The sequence below is a fragment of the Nannobrachium achirus genome, assembly GCF_963921795.1.
Source record: "Nannobrachium achirus genome assembly, chromosome: 6".
Classification (NCBI taxonomy): Eukaryota; Metazoa; Chordata; class Actinopteri; order Myctophiformes; family Myctophidae; genus Nannobrachium; species Nannobrachium achirus.
This window is the reverse complement of record NC_137815.1, coordinates 26,324,187-26,340,526: the sequence shown is the minus strand read 5'-3', so window position 1 is coordinate 26,340,526 and position 16,340 is coordinate 26,324,187. Positions and strand designations below refer to the sequence as shown.

The following is a 16,340-nucleotide window of genomic DNA, read 5'->3' as shown; positions in this document are numbered from 1 at the left end:
AAACAGTGTGGCAAGCGTTTCACTTTCTCCGAAAATCTGAGGAGTCACCTGCGCCTCCACACTTGAGATAGACGTTCCATTGTAAACTATGTGACAGTTTTAGTAGGTTACATTAAGACACACAGGGCTCTATTTTGACTTGTCTTACCCATTTAGTGCCCTTACTTTGAAGGGATGAAGGGGCCCAGAGTGCCCGGGACTTCCTCCCATAGGCCGCCTCTCTTATTTTGAAGTGCCGGGTGGAAGTTGCGCAGATATTTTGTTATTTCTTTCTTTCAACATTCACCCGGATCTAGAGTAGAAGCTGCGTGTCATGGCGGCACTCGGTAGAAAGCCACCATGCGATCGCTATTTTGCCATGATAAATGCCAGCCTTGGGATCAAAATGTCTTATTTTGAGTAAATGAGGATTCATTGTTACAAGATCAATGGATTTCTATCGAGGAGCTTCACTTCGCGTGCACGCCAACGTGCATGCGTTGTAAACAACCCGCCGCCATTACCGATGTTCACTGGACAACACAGACCCCGCGGTAAGGAGAAACAACTTTAATGTATTTACAGTATATTTCACTGGCATCAGCACTGGCATCACAAGGAATGCTGGTCCCTCATTGGCTGTTGATGATGATGTTGCCAGAAATGCTGGTCCCTGATTGGGCTACGGGCTTAAATACACACAGCTACCTACCTACTGTACCTATTGACGTCAATGGGGTCTGCTGTTGATTACCATTTACAATGTAGATAATGTAGTAGGTAGGGTGGTCTCATGTGGCCTCCGGTCAAAAACATGTTGCGATAGTTACTGGTCAAATAAGCCAACTCTATAGTTTTCTTGGCTCTGACCTTTATTGGTAACTAAGAAAGCTAACCTGACTGGGAATTGGCGTCTGCAAAGGGTGAAGGGTGAAGGGAAGCTCTTTACTTATGTCATGGTGAGGGATTCTTGGGAGAAAGACCCTTGTTTGTCCCTACAGCAATCTTACACTCAATGATTTTGGCTATCATGTGCCACACTACCATTCTGGTGCCGTTCTTGAGAGTGCCATGCCATTAGGCCATGAGGTGCGCTCACCAAGTGACATCACCACTGGCATCATCAGGAATGCTGGTCCCTCATTGGGCTACGGGCTTAAACACACACAGCTACCTACCTACATACCTACCTACCTAGCTACATACACAGCCGAGCGCAGTACTTGCGTGCTCTGCTGGCGCAGGTAATAAACAGGTGTTTGGCAAATCGCAATTGCCAGACATGCATGGCAACGGTTTGTGTTGTGTGTGACATCAGATCAGCCTATACAAGGAGACTGGCACACAGAGATAGGGAAGTCAGTCAGCCAGACAGACAGACAGGGAGACAGTAACCAGTCACACATCCATGTATACGTCATTAAACAGGAGTGTGTGGCGGCTGAGCGGTCTCTTTCGGAGGTGTCAGAGCACCCTAGTGGTGGCAGAGCACCACAATGACAAGCTGGCCCCCATCACCCTGAACGCCATCACTGCCGCCAGCACAGTGGGACAGGACGTCACGTGTCTGGTAGCCGGGACCGACTGCGCCAAAGTCGCCGAACAGATCGGTGCGGTCAAGGGGGTCAAAAGAATACTAGTGGCTCAGCACGACTGCTATAAAGGGCTTCTGCCGGAGGAACTGACGCCGCTGATTCTGGCTTCCCAGGATCGGTTCAACTTCACGCACATCTGCGCCGGAGCCTCCGCCTTCGGAAAGAACCTCCTCCCCAGGGTCGCCGCCAGGTTGGACGTCGCCGCCATCTCGGATGTCGTCGAGATTAAATCCCAGGACACCTTTGTCCGGACCGTCTACGCCGGCGCCGCCTTGTCCACGGTGAGGTCCGGCGACGGCGTCAAGGTGTTCACCGTGAGGGGGACCGCTTTCCAAGCCGCGCCCACCGTGGAGGGAGGAGGAAGCGCCGCCGCCTCTGAACAGGTGTCTCCGCTGCCTCCCCCAGTGGGGACGTCCCAGTGGGTGGGACAGAGCCTGACCAAGAGCGACAGGCCCGAACTCACCAACGCCAAGATAGTGGTATCTGGAGGCCGTGGCCTGAAGAGCGGGGACAACTTCAAGTTGCTCTATGACCTGGCGGATCAACTGAACGCCGCGGTGGGGGCGTCCAGGGCCGCGGTGGACGCAGGCTACGTCCCCAACGACTTGCAGATCGGCCAGACGGGGAAGATTGTCGCGCCCGAGCTGTACATTGCGGTCGGCATATCGGGAGCCATTCAGCATTTGGCCGGGATGAAGGACAGCAAGACAATCGTCGCCATTAACAAGGACCCAGAGGCGCCGATTTTCCAAGTCGCCGACTACGGTTTGGTGGCTGATCTTTTCAAGGCTGTCCCAGAGATGATTGAGGCTTTGAAGAAGTGAGAGTTGATAATTGAGGCGAATCGCTGGCTGGCAAATCCGAAGATTAAAGAATAACTAGAAAGAAGCAATTGGAAATTGCAAGTGTGGTTGCCGTGACGTGAGTCACACTTCCCATTCAAGTCAATGGGGAAAATGTATTAATTAATAAATTAATGGCCATATACTGTATATAGATCTCTGTGTCAGTCCTTGTCACTTTTATGCTCATATAAGGAGATCCCTGATGTCATCAATATTTAGCCCATATCTTGGAATTAGCCTAGCTGCAGCTAGACATCCCCACACGTTAAAACAAGGAGGGGATGTATACTGCAGTTACTAGTTAGCTGCATTAGTATATAGGCTGGCCCCAGGCTATCTTGGAATGCCCATAAATGGACATAGTCTATGACTTCAGACATCTATGATCTATGATGTCAGTCATCTCCACATTTTACCATTCAAGTAAAGGGAGAAAATGAATACACTGTATTAATATAAACATCTAACTCTATAATGTATCTCTTAGCATAATGCACCCTGACGTGTCCCGATGAAGCCGGTCGATTCGGCATTATGGCTCAAGTGCATGCTACCAAAACCGGGAGGAGTAGCGCGGCAAAATAAAGTTTATCTGGAAAGTCGGACAAGTACTAGTCTGGTTGCCCTGTGAGGGCAACTACTCTAATTAGGATAATTCCTGATTTAGGATAATTGTCTCTTTTTACCCCAGGGCATTTGGTCCATCTTGCCCCATGGCCACCATTTTGGCAAAACCTGGCTAGCTTAATGCTTCAGGCTGACCTTTATCTAAATGATTCACGCAGTTTTATACATTGGAATATCAACAACATGCATGATATACACGTTTAGATCTCTGTACATTTTCTTTAACATAAAATCATTATAACAGAAAAGTAAAAAATCAAACCTCGGTTCGAAGTGAAGCGGTGAACTTTTATTCTATGTGTTCTAGAGTTATGAACTCTGTGATCTAAACATTCTTTATATTCTGAATGAATTAATGATTTTATCTGGAGGGCCGAATTGTCATGTGAAGCTTGACTAATCCTCAAAGTATCCAATCATCATCAGACCGGGACGGACACTACACTACACACATACGTCCGTCCGTCTGTACGTACGTACGTACGTACGTACGTACGTACGTACGTACGGACGGACGGACGGACGGACGGACGGACGGACGGACGGGACAGATAAAACCTGTTCATTCTGGACTGATATGACCATATATGGACATGGGACACACATTTTGTTTTTGAAAAACCCTATTCATTCTGGACTGATATTCTGGACATACGGGACAGAAAAAACCTGTTCATTCTGGACTGGAATGACCATATATGGACATGAGGTGACAGACATTTTGTTTTTGATAAAACCTGTTCATTCTGGACTGGGATGACCATATATGGACATGAAACACACATTTTGTTTTTGAAAAAACCTGTTCATTCTGGACTGAAATGACCATATATGGGCGTGGGACACACAAAGCCACTCATTGGAAGCGGCTTTCACCGCTTCAAAAAATAATAATCTTTGACCAGCAAAAACACACTCATGTGTCTGTCAACTCCACAGCCAGGTGGAAATGATGGTTGTGTCCTTATTTTAAGGTCACATGACAATTCTGGAGTATAGTTTTAAAGATATAGGGGGTGGTTCACCACAGGTTCAACTTACCCTGTTCTCTCCTAAATGTAGTGGAGTAAAAGAAAGTACAATATTTTGATCTGAGATGTAGTGGAGTAGCAGTTAAAGTACTGGAAATTGGAAATACTCCAGTAATTTTAAAGTACCTCGAATTTGTACCTACCTTGTACCTACAGTACAGAGTAGTTACTTTACACCACTGTGTTCAGGACATGCCTGTGCAAATCAGCACTGATTGCGACCGTAGGTTGCATTTAGTATGAAAAGCTGCAGATCATGTCATGTCACGCTCCATACAGTATATGGCCAAGATCTGGGAATGCCCATATAAGGACATAATTTTGTCAGTCTCATGATAACCTGTATGGTTGTTGTCGCGACACGAGACACACTTGCAAATTAATTCTTGTCCCTTTTATGCCCATATTTGGAGATCCCTGATGTCATCAATATTAAGCCCATATCCGATAGGCAGTGTGACGTCAGACCAGAGCTATATATAAACAGTATATTGTTCTGTTCACAAGAGATTAGAAAACACTAGGATTGATGAGTTGCAGGCTATAGGCATTAGTCATGAATATCTATCATCAATCTAACTGTGTGAATGTGTTGTGAAAGGCATCAGTAGTTGTCTCCACAATATACACATTGAGCAAACATGGCGGCTGACAAGGATCCATTGAAAACGTTGAGGGATCTGGCTCAGGGTTCCCTAGGCGTTCCCCCGGGGGGTTCCGCGTTGGACTCTCCCTTCCTGCAGGGGCTCCTGGCCGGGTACGTGGTCGCCAAGCTCCGTGGCGGTGTTGTTGTCGGAGCGGCGCTGCTGACCGGGATGTACGTGGCACAGACCTACAACGTCCCCAACATTGAGAGCACCGTAAAAGACTGCTTGGACAAGTTGAAGGAATTAGGACCAAAGTAATTTTGGAGGAAGAATGAAGAGATAGTCTAGATGGACAGGGGGGTCCGCGCGTATAGGGTGGATTTTTTTTCACCACCAGTTTTTTCTTAATCCTTGAAGGGTATATTTTAAGATTCTGCCAGGTACCAAGCTGAAATATGTTCTCATGGGGTTCATTTTTAATGATTTCTTGCACCTACCCATTCACAGTACTATACAGGAAAATTGACACCCCCAAAAAGATCTTCTTTAAGTAGCATGTGAGGGGTCTAACAAGGGGTTTTTCATGATTCTGAATCCATTGCACGCATTTGTTATGCACAAAGAAACATTCCTAATGCTAAAAATGGACTCCACATAACTGTGAAAAGTGATGACTTATCAGTTTTCATCACAAAACCATAGTTTTGTGGGGACGTTTTTAGCCCAAGGACAAACATTGAAGACCGCTGCCCTAGATGCCTCTACAATGGAACTGCCTGGACTGGGATTATGCAGAGTTTCAGCAGCTTTGACATTGCTTTATCTAAGCCTTAGATTCTAAGGGAACTGTGGCACAGTCGAACTGTCGCCTCACAGCTGGAAGGTCCTGGGTTCAATTCCCCCTGGGGACGCTGTGAGCCTGTGAAAGCTGTGGGCGCTGTTCTGTGTGGGTAGGTGCCCTCACAAAAAACATGCAGTAATCCTGGTCTCCATACTGCCTCCCCTTGGCCAGCCGGGGCACCTGACGGAGGGGAAAGGAACTGGTCGGATGTTCCTTCCTTGTGCACTCTGCTGGCGCAAGTAACCACACAAAGTGTATATATATATATATATATATATATATATATATATATATATATATATATATATATATACTTTCAACCAAACCCGCCCTCCCTATTTTCCAAACTACAAAACCTTCTAAAAGCAATGACAATGGGAACCGCTGCGGCTCAGCAGCTGCAAATCCATGACGCATCCCACTGCATGCAGGCCGAGTCCATTGCTCTCCCCAGGTTAGCAGAGGGAGTGTAGCGACGATTACAGGATTACTGTATACCAGTAAGACTCCCTAATCGGGAGATAAGCGACCAACGTCACACTGCTGACATCAGTATGACATCACACCGTACACAAATGACCCTTATATAAGACCGGCATTATCTACCGACAGATTAGTAACAAGATGTCAAAATCGTTTAAGGTTGAATCTCCAGATATGGAGATAACCAACACATCCCTCCATATATGGAGATAACCGACGAATCTCACTAAGTCTGACCTCACAAGCCCCATATTTGGACACGAACAACATATAACTCCATATATAGAGACATAGCTGCTGACATCAGTATGACATCACACTGCTGACATCAGTATGACATCACACCGTACACAAATGACCCTTATATAAGACCGGCATTATCTACCGACAGATTAGATGCAAGCAGGATCTCGACTCTGACACAACTCATCGGCTCATAAGCTGGTTCTCCCTCCATATATGGAGATAACCGACGAATCTCACTAAGTCTGACCTCACAAGCCCCATATTTGGACACGAACAACATATAACTCCATATATAGAGACATAGCTGCTGACATCAGTATGACATCACACTGCTGACATCAGTATGACATCACACCGTACACAAATGACCCTGACGGCACACACCAAGCAGTGTGATGTCATACTGATGCGGAGATATGAGCAGGGCAAAGGTGTGACGTGTGACCGACGGACGGACGGACGGACGGACGGCCGGTGGAGGTTTTGATACTAAACTGCGACCTAACGGTCGCAATTAAACAATTGACACCGGGTGATAAAATTGCTTTATCCTGCAAAGCAGCCAAAGTGTGCTTTGTTGTTGGAACAAGTGATGCTGGTCCCCTCTCCTGACTCCCACCATCACTTCCACTTGGCCACCAGTTCTTGAACGATACAGCAAGAGGCCTCCTGGCTGCTTACCTTACATCAGGAGTACGGGATGACCACATTATGCTGCAATTATACGTTTATGTTTAGTTGTGAATCTGTCAATGCAAGAACAATAATGATCATTTATGTGCAAAGGAGGAGGGGGGGAAAAAAGAATGTCCTCATAATATTTATTATTTGGCCGTTTATTTGGCACTGTAAAAAATACATTCCATAAATTATATAAACCACAATTGATTGATGTTTAACCCTGAGTACTTAGCTGGCCAGAGTCCCCCAGGGGTCTGTTACAGGCCCTCTACACTAGATATCTTCCTACTTTCTTTGAATTGTCACTCTGGAATAGGAATACAATAGGGGAGGTTAAGGCACTGGCAATGGCTTCTACTGCTAACCTTCCATGAAGAGAAAGGCTGTAGTTTCTATTGGCATAATAATACGGTCTTGATGGGTAAAAAAATAAAAAAATAAAAAGTATTGGTTCTCAAAGTGGGGCCCAGGGACCCCCAGGGGTCTGTAACTCTGAGAGTCTACAAATGGAACCTACTCTCAGAGGTATATGGTGGGGTATGAAAAGGTTTGAGAACCAAAGGTTTGAGAAAAGAAAGTTTGTGAGGTATTCCTTCAGTCGTTGTCTTGAAGAGTCTCTCCTTTGGGTTACAGCTTCCTGGGAAAGCATCCTCCCACCTCCACCACTGCCGGCCACGCCCCATAGATGTTGGTTTTCGGGTCACTGGCGGCTCGCTGGTTGGTGGAAAACAAATAAGACATTAGCTTAACGTCCCTCTGTGTTCATTACATGCTTTTAGGTCAGTGGTTTTCAACTTTTTTTCATATCAAGGTCCATTATTTATTCAGCATTTGAGCCACAGACTACCATTTGATGAGATTTAGCCCCAAACTTGTTATCGTTGGATTAGATTATTTTTCCCACAATTCCATGCTATAATGATAAAATAGTTAGCTACAAGTAGGCTTGTGCACAAGCCTACTTGTGCGTCAGTCACCACTAGCATCACCACTGGCGATGCCAGTGACATCACCACTGGCATCACCAGGAATGCTGGTCCCTTATTGGCTGTTAATGATGTACCTACCTACCTACCTCCATACGCAGCCGAACACAGTACTTGTGCACTCTGCTGGCGCAAGTAATCACACAAAGTGTGAAGTGAGCGGCGCCTTTCAGTAGTTCATTTCATTAAGCTATATACAGTATATATATATATACTGTATATATACTTTCAACCAAACCCGCCCTCCCTATTTTCCAACCTACAAAACCTTCTAAATTTAAAGCAATGACAATGGGAACCGCTGCGGCTCAGCAGCTGCGCATTCACGACGCATCCCACTGCATGCAGGCCGAGGGAGACGGATCCGGGTCGGCAGAAAATGAGCAACAGACCGTGGGAACACTTCTTGCCACAACTCTGCAAAAAGGCGACGAATGGTACCTGATAAATTACTGGTATTTCAGGAAGTGGAGGGAATATGTGGGATTTTATCAGAACATGTACAATGTCGCGGAGCACAGCAGCCTCTATCCAGGACCTATTGATAACTCTGGGCTGTTCTCGGACCATGAGACTCAAGTGTACACTGTAGATGAGCAGGACTATGTTCTACTTCCCACTGACGCATGGAACAAGCTGGTCAGCTGGCACTGTATGGTTGTCTTGAGGGCTAGAGAGCCATTAGTGGCGAAAAAAGAGACCTCTGGGAACTCAGATTGGAGAGCCATTGTCAGGAAGGTAATTGAAGGCATGTTTATGAATCAATGCAAAGTGGAGGTCTATTTGTTGGAATTGAAGTTGTGTAAGATGGACAAGATGGACAAGGTGCTGACGCGTCATGTCAGTAGAGCTGACACAATAGGTACCTTAGAACCTTTTCTAAGGTACCTATTGTGTCAGCTCTACTGAGGAGATGAGGAGGCTTTTAGAAGCACAGGAGATGTGCCTTAACTGTGTGTCTGCGGCCTAAATGTTTTGGGTTTCCATCCTGACAACATACGATATGTATTAATCGTCAACAAATATGTCAAAGTCAAAAGACATTTTGCCCATTTTGTCAGTGTTGATTTTAGACAAACATCAAAGCACAAACAGGGGGACTAACCTTCTCAAATGGACTTTTCTCTCCAGTCCCGGCGCCTCCAGCAAACACCCAGCTGTCTCGGTATTTCACTGACTTGATCACGGTGCTCCCCAGGCCATCGAACATGTCCCTCATCTCATCTGTCATCCTGAAGAGAAAGAGCAGTTGGTGGTAAAAAGTACTCAAATGTTTTACTCTAATTAAAAGCATCAATACTGCAGTGTAGAAATACTCTGTTAAGGCAGTGGGGTCCCCAAAATAGTGATAATTGACCAGGAGTGTATACTTTCATTGTGTGGAGTTGAGTACTGCGTCTACCATTGATCATTGTGGGCTCGCCTGAAAGGCGAGAACACTATGTTATCTTAAAGGAGTCAACTTTTTCTTGAAAAACGGATGCTAAAATAAAAATAATGTTTCGAAAATATTTTATAAAAAAATAAGCTTCATATATGTTTCTATTCAAAAATGACCACAAAAAGCGTAAAATAATGATAAAATAATCATTTTGGCCATTGTCAGACCGACACTTTGTTTACATTCTAGTCTATAGACTAGGATGTAAACAAGGTGTCGGCCCTACAATGAAATAGTTGACTATAGCTCCTTTAAGTTCTGTCGCGTGAGTTCCGTCGCGTGAGTTCCGTCGCAGACAGTACAAAAGGCAGGGCCCTTAGCAAATGAGGTGCAATTGAGGTTTGGAAAATCTGGGAGTGGTGTTAGCTGGAGTATTGGTTGAGCTTCACATGACAGTTAGCACGCTGTAGAATATAGTCACAAGCGAGCTACTATGGTAAAAAAAACACGTAGTTATGGACTCACATACTTTTTCGTCACGTCGTCGAACGATGCGACCAAGACAATGGTTCCTGGTTGAATCGCCTTGAGGTACGCCAGAACGCCTTCTGTCAGAATGAACCAGAAGCACATCTTATTGTCTCTGTTAGGTGGACAGCTCATTATGTCCAAAACTGTTCACCTTTCAGGATTCAAATTAGTAAAGATCTACAAGCTTGCGGATCTGCTACTTTTGATGCTTTTGTGTGCTGCTGTAGTATGATCAACTAGGGCACTGGTTCTCAACCAGTGGTCCTTGAGGGGGTTCCAGGTGGTCCCCAGCTAAATGATGGAGAGTTAGTAACCAAATGGACCCTTATAGATCTTTAACCCTTGAGAGTGTAAAATAAACCAAATAGGACCTTACAGGTTAAAAATCTGCATTACTTAATTTACAATTATCTACTTATGTCATCAAATGGTGGTCCGTGGCTCAAAAGCTGAATATATGAAGCTGATATGAAAAAGGTTGAAAACCACTGAACTAGGGCGTTAAACAATATCCTCATTTACCGGTATACAACATTCATCTCACGGCGTTGAATTATAAAATAAACTCTGGTTATCATCTTACCTCCAGTGTTCATGTTAAAGGTGGAAATGTTTTCTACTCTTCCATTTTCACCTGTAAAAACAATTGTAAAGTTGTTGCTTGTGATGACACTTGTGCTTCAATGGCTGATTGAGGGGAGGACATAGTTTTTAAACGTCATATTGTGTAACATTTATTAATCTTTTAGGCAACACCTCTATATTTTGGAACGCAACAGACAAAAAACATTTAAAAAGAGTGAGTTAGATAGTTGAAAAAGTTTAGTTTTTAGAGAAGTTGTAAAAAAAAAGGATTATATCAAAAATGAATTTTTGTGTAATTGAAAAGGTTACACAATATGACTTCAGTACTTCCTCCTTCAACAAATAGCTAAAATAGCCAGTCTTAAAGGAGTAGTTCACCCCCAAAATGACTTTTTTTCTATTGATTACTCATGCCATGGAGACTAGAGTTAAATAATAATAATTTATTTAACTTTTTTTTTTATAGTTTTTAGTTTTTTGTCGCATTCCTAAGACATAAATGTGATAATAATACATTTACCCCCATTGATTCCGGATGGTGACCCGTTTCGAAACGGGTCACCATCCGGAATCAATGGGGGTAAATTTACTCAAATCAAATTTTTGTATTAGGAATGTGACAAAAACCCAAAAATATTATTGAACTCTAGTCTCCATGGCGTGAGTAATCAATAGAAAAAAAGTCATTTTGGGGGTGAACTACTCCTTTAAAGCTCACAACGCGTTTGTGAGCTTGTAGATTGGCTATTTTATTTTTCAATTAATGTTTTTTTTTTTTAATTATTATTATTATTATTTTCTCCAAATATGCCAGGGTTCAAGTCGATAAATAAATATAAAGTTGAATTAAATAGTTAAATAGTTATATTATCAAAACATAACCATCAAACATATCAGATTACCAGAAGCAGGGATCATAAAAATAAATGAGATAGGCCTATCAAAAGCAGAAGCATGGATTCCCTCCTTACTCCACGCAGCATATCTCTGTCGGGTGGAAACCTCATATGTCCAAAACTGTTACTTTTCAAGATTCATATAAAAAGAGCAAAAGTAGCAGATCTACCAACTCGTAACGCATCGATTCGCACCACGTATCGACCTTGCAGATCTGCTACTTTTGATGCTTTTGTGTGACGCTGTAGCATGAAGTAGGATGTTAATTTACGGGGGAAAAACACAAAAAGCTAGATTATGGAGATAAGAGGTTTCTGCTCGACAGCAATATCCACCCTGAATAGACTCATGCATTTCTTGAGGGCTCCAGCCGAGCGTAGGCTACTCACCATTTATTAGCACTATGTTCAGTCCATGTGCCACATTGTTGTACACATTACTCATGATGCTGTTGAGATAAGAAGCAAGATTAGATTTAATATCATCAACAATCACGGTCAATTCTTTAATCAATAACTAAAGTATAATTGTGGCTGTCAGGTGGAAACCTTCTATGCCTAAAAAAACGAGTTCAATAATATTGTTTGGTTTTTGTCGAATTCCTAAGATAATATTTTGATTATGGTAAATGCATTTGGGTCCCCATCCGGAATCAATGGAGGTACATTTATTTCAGGGTGAACTACTCCTTTAAACACGCACTCAGGGTTTTGAGGCGTGCAATACGTACGTTTCCCCATCGAAGCAGATCTTTGGGCCCACGACGTCTGCCGCTCCGCTGCTGATGTGAAAGGCAAAGTGGTCTACAGGACAGCGCCTGGACAGGTTGCATTTATGAGGGGTTGATGGAGCTGAACAAAACACATAGAAACACACGGGGAGATGATAAAACCTTATTCCAACCAATCTGTAAATATGCTAGACCAGAGTTCTCCAATTAGTTTTCCCAAAGGGCCGAATCATGTCTAGGGTACCAAGCCGAGGGCCACAACATTGCAGGGGACGACGGTGGCGTTCCCGCTACTCCAGCGACAGTTCAGATATCGTCGTTGTCGGGTGACAGTTTTGTATGTCCAAAACCGTTCGTTTTGCATTTATCATTTTAAAAATGATTTAAACTAGTGAAAACAGCCAATCTACAAGCACACAACGCCTCGCGGTGCAAGGCGTTGTGTGCTTGTAGATCTGCTGTTTTCACTACTTTTGTGAGACGGCCTTGTTTGATGAAGCAGGGCTTTACTTTGCGAAAGAACGTACAAATTTGGAGATACGAGGTTTCCGCCTATTGGGGAACCCTGTGCTAGAGTCTAGCTGTGGTTCTCAAACTTTTTTCATGTCAAGGACCTCCAAATTGATATTTATTTGGCCACGGATTGATATTTATTTGTCCAAACATTCTTTATATTTTTCAAAACATCTTCTTGTAGCTTGTAGATCTATTTTTACACAACCAACGTACAAATGGATAAAGTGGTCAAAATGATTGCGATGCTACATTAACTGCTTCCGCTGGGGACCCCCTGGAATGCCCCACAAGGACCCCTTTTAACCAATCTGTAGTGGTATACCACAGTGGTAAAGTATGGGGGTGGCTGTAGCATAGTGGGTTCCTGCTAAAACTTCCCGCAATCTCCAAGTGAAGGGAGGTTTGAGTGGTTGTCCATGACAGCGTCCAGTGTCCTCGCTAAATGCACCCAACGAGGGAGCCAGCTTTCTTCACCAGCCTGTTCAGGTTGCTTGTGTCCCCATGGCATTAATGTAACGTCCCCAGCATGTAATCGCAAGGAAGAGGGCACAAGCCATTACAGACTGATAGAACATCTGCAGCATCCTGTTACACACACCGAAGGGCCTCAGCCTCCTCAGAAAGACCAATCTACACAGTCCCTTGCTGTCATTGTCATTCCAGTTCAGATGCGTGTTCAAGTGGACTCCCATAAAAGTCTTGCTATATCCACACCCGTGAATGACACTAGGGACCGCGTCTGCAATAATCCACAAACATCTCCTCGGTCTTGCCGGAGGCAGTTCACCTCGCTCCACCTAACAAGGCTCCCTTACCACGACTGTTGTGTTTGTCACCTGTGATGCGAGCCGACAACGACAGTGTCATCCGAGATCTTCTGGAGGAGGTGACAGGTCTTGTGACAGAGGTGTAGACCAGGGGTCTTCAACAGGGGGTCCGGGACCCCTAGGGGGTCCTCAGAGTTACTACAGGGGGTCCTCCAAATCTTTAAGTGATAGAAACATTTTTTTTTATTAGCCACTTGAACCCTAGCATCCATATTCTGAGAACTTTAGCCAAAAAGAGCAGATCTACAAGCTCACAACGCCTCGCAGCGTGAGGCGTTGTGAGCTTGTAGATCGGCTATTTTTGGCAAAGAGCTTTGGTGTAGAGGGGAAAAGAGCAGACTAAGTACAGAGTGAAAAGTCAAGTATTGACGGTTCAAGTGGTTAAATATCTGAAAACACAAATTGACATGAATCCAAAATACACTGATGATTGTGTTGTCAAACAATGAAACTATATGGAATCTATGAACAGGTTGTGGGGGTCCCTGCTTCATCTCTCTCTCAACTAAGGGGTCCCCGGCCTGAAAACGTTGAAGACTCCTGGTGTAGACGGTGAACAGTAAGGGTGGAGGAAGGGTGTGTTGCTCACAGACACATTAGACCGACATCGCTGCGTTCTTCTTACGTATGCTGCGGTCTACCTGTGAGATGGTCTGTGACCGACCCGTGTTTGGATGGTGTTGGAAAGCACTGGGGAAGTCGAAGAATGATGATGATTGTTGTTGTTGTCCTCTGTATCAAGATGGCTGTTGGTGGCATATCGTTGTTGACGGGTGGAAACCTCTCGTATCTCCAAGTTTCAAACGTGTACGTTCTTTCGCAAAGTAAAGCCCTGCTTCATCGTACAAGGCCGTCGCACAAAAGTAGTGAAAACAGCAGATCTACAAGCACACAACGCCTCGCGGTGCGAGGCGTTGTGTGCTTGTAGATCGGCTGTTTTCACTAGTTTAAATCATCTTTAAAATGATAAATGCAAAACCAACGGTTTTGGACATACAAGGTTTTCACCCGACAACGACGATATGATTGCATCCTCAACCCCCATGTCCGCCTGGTACGCAAACTGGAGCAGATCATGGTGGGACAGTGTATTTTGCAGCCATCTGAATTTTGTTTTGACATTGGTCAGCGACCCCCATAAGAGATCGGAATACATCCCTATTCTGTGGTTCGCAGCAACTACTGTCCACGGTGAAAATAAAATGTTTTTCAAAAATGTTATACTACCTATTTCTACATTTTATTTAACTATTTCTAAATGGGCTGTATTCTGATTTTCTTGAATCTAATGTGAGAACAGAATTCAGATGGCCGCTCACCAGAGGTGTCTGGTGCTGCATGCAGTACGAACCACTCGAAGGCCGCCATGACCAGTGAAGTTAGGGCGACAGGACTATTAGTAGTCGTCAGGGATATTCCGTGGTACACACCTCCTTCTTGCCAGCACTGGCACACAGGACCTCACACAGTGGTACTGTAGGGTGGTCTTGCAGCGCTTTATAAGGTTCGGGGTGAAACCGTACGAGTAACCCGTACGTGTTACTGGCCAAACTGTCTATGGCATTGATTCTCAAAGTGAGGTTCTGGGGACCCCCAGGGGTCCTTGAGGAGGCTCCAGGGGGTCCCCAGCCAAAGTAGTTAACATAGCATCACAATCATTTTAACCACGTTATCCGTTTATACATAGGCCATTGAAAAATAGAAGATCTTTTTCACAAGCTTGTACATTTGTGAACATATTGTTGTTGCACATGGTCAGTATACTGCCCTACATAGGCAGAGTGCTGTAACTACGTACAAGAATTTTAAAAAGAATTGACTTAAGAGTGTTACAGCTGATCAGCCAAATGGCATTAAAGTGATATTACACTGATTGTATATCTGTTCTTGAGCTACTTATCCCCCAATATCATGAAGGCTAATTTGACCTTTGGGCGACACAAATAAGTCGGTGTGTTCAAAAACGTAGTTACTGCACTCTGCCTTTTTAGGACAGTATAGGCCTATGCATTTTTTGTCAATAAAAACATCAATCAATCAATAGCATCACTTTTTTCAAAAATACATAATTGATTTGTGCAATTCTGTCCTGAAACTCAACACATGCATGAATCAAAACACTCACTGGTGATGACTGGTGGTGGCGTTGGGTTCGGAATCCCTATACATCAAAGTAAAACAGTCAGGAATCAGGATGCCAAATATTAATTATTAAGCTATTACAATGCAAGCAAAAAGATATGCATACATAAAAATAAACACGTAGCTCAAGACATGTATCCTCACCCAAAAAGTTCTGAAAGTTTCTTGCGGTGGAGTGTATGTTTGGTGGTCCGGCGGAGATACCCCAGGCCACCAGAATGGCAACCATCACAGCGACAAGACACACCAGCCCTGCCAAGTACACAGAGCATCAGTGGTGGACTACTGATGTTTGAAAACAATGGAAATTCAGTTTTAAACAATTTTCAAAAATAGCTGATCTCCAAGGTTGTGTTGGCACACTGTGAGCTTGTAGATCTGCTCGTTTTTATGAATAGCCGAAGTAGAACATTTCCCCCCAAATAAAAACAAAATCAAAGAACTTTATGAAAAAAATACTTAAGGATTAGTGGTGGTCAATTCACAATATATTTTTGTAAATTGTGGGTCCTGGAGGTCCCTTAATTCCTAGAAAGAGTCAAAAGTACAATACTTTAAAATTGTGTAGCAAAGTTACTATAGCCTACTGTATACTGTTGTGTAATGTGAACCTCTAAAAAAACGTTACCTCTTCAAATACAGCCCAAAGAACTTTGTACTGTATCTCCAGATCTTAACTGTTCATGTTTCTTTCATAAATGAATGCCCTACTTCACCATCAAGACTGTCGCACAAAAGTAGTTCTTCATGCTCAGCAGTTCTTCATGCTCGCAACTCGTTGCATCGCGGCGAGTTGTGGGTGTGTAGAACTGCTATTTTTAGTGGAAATG

The 16,340-nt window shown here is 43.9% G+C and overlaps 3 protein-coding genes across 3 annotated transcripts; 2 read left to right on the top strand and 1 right to left on the bottom strand.

Annotated features, from left to right (window-relative positions):
* Window positions 1-1,387: 1,387 nt before the first annotated feature.
* LOC308286949 (electron transfer flavoprotein subunit alpha, mitochondrial-like) lies at window positions 1,388-2,398 on the top strand (the record flags this gene model as incomplete). Its single annotated transcript, XM_080728071.1, has 1 exon — window positions 1,388-2,398. One exon carries the CDS (start codon window positions 1,388-1,390, stop codon window positions 2,396-2,398), a length of 1,011 nt encoding a protein of 336 aa, XP_080584197.1.
* Window positions 2,399-4,718: 2,320 nt separating this feature from the next.
* LOC308286948 (SLC35A4 upstream microprotein-like) lies at window positions 4,719-4,982 on the top strand (the record flags this gene model as incomplete). Its single annotated transcript, XM_080728070.1, has 1 exon — window positions 4,719-4,982. The coding sequence occupies one exon, from the start codon at window positions 4,719-4,721 to the stop codon at window positions 4,980-4,982; it is 264 nt and encodes an 87-aa protein (XP_080584196.1).
* A 2,288-nt stretch (window positions 4,983-7,270) lies between these two features.
* LOC308286947 (protein FAM3C-like) lies at window positions 7,271-16,051 on the bottom strand. The gene is made up of 8 exons (XM_080728069.1): window positions 15,655-16,051; window positions 15,494-15,529; window positions 12,026-12,146; window positions 11,685-11,743; window positions 10,397-10,447; window positions 9,812-9,890; window positions 9,007-9,133; window positions 7,271-7,629 (listed from the first exon to the last, which is right to left on the bottom strand). Exons 1-8 carry the CDS (start codon window positions 15,737-15,739, stop codon window positions 7,543-7,545), a joined length of 645 nt encoding a protein of 214 aa, XP_080584195.1. The 5' UTR covers window positions 15,740-16,051; the 3' UTR covers window positions 7,271-7,542.
* Window positions 16,052-16,340: the final 289 nt, after the last annotated feature.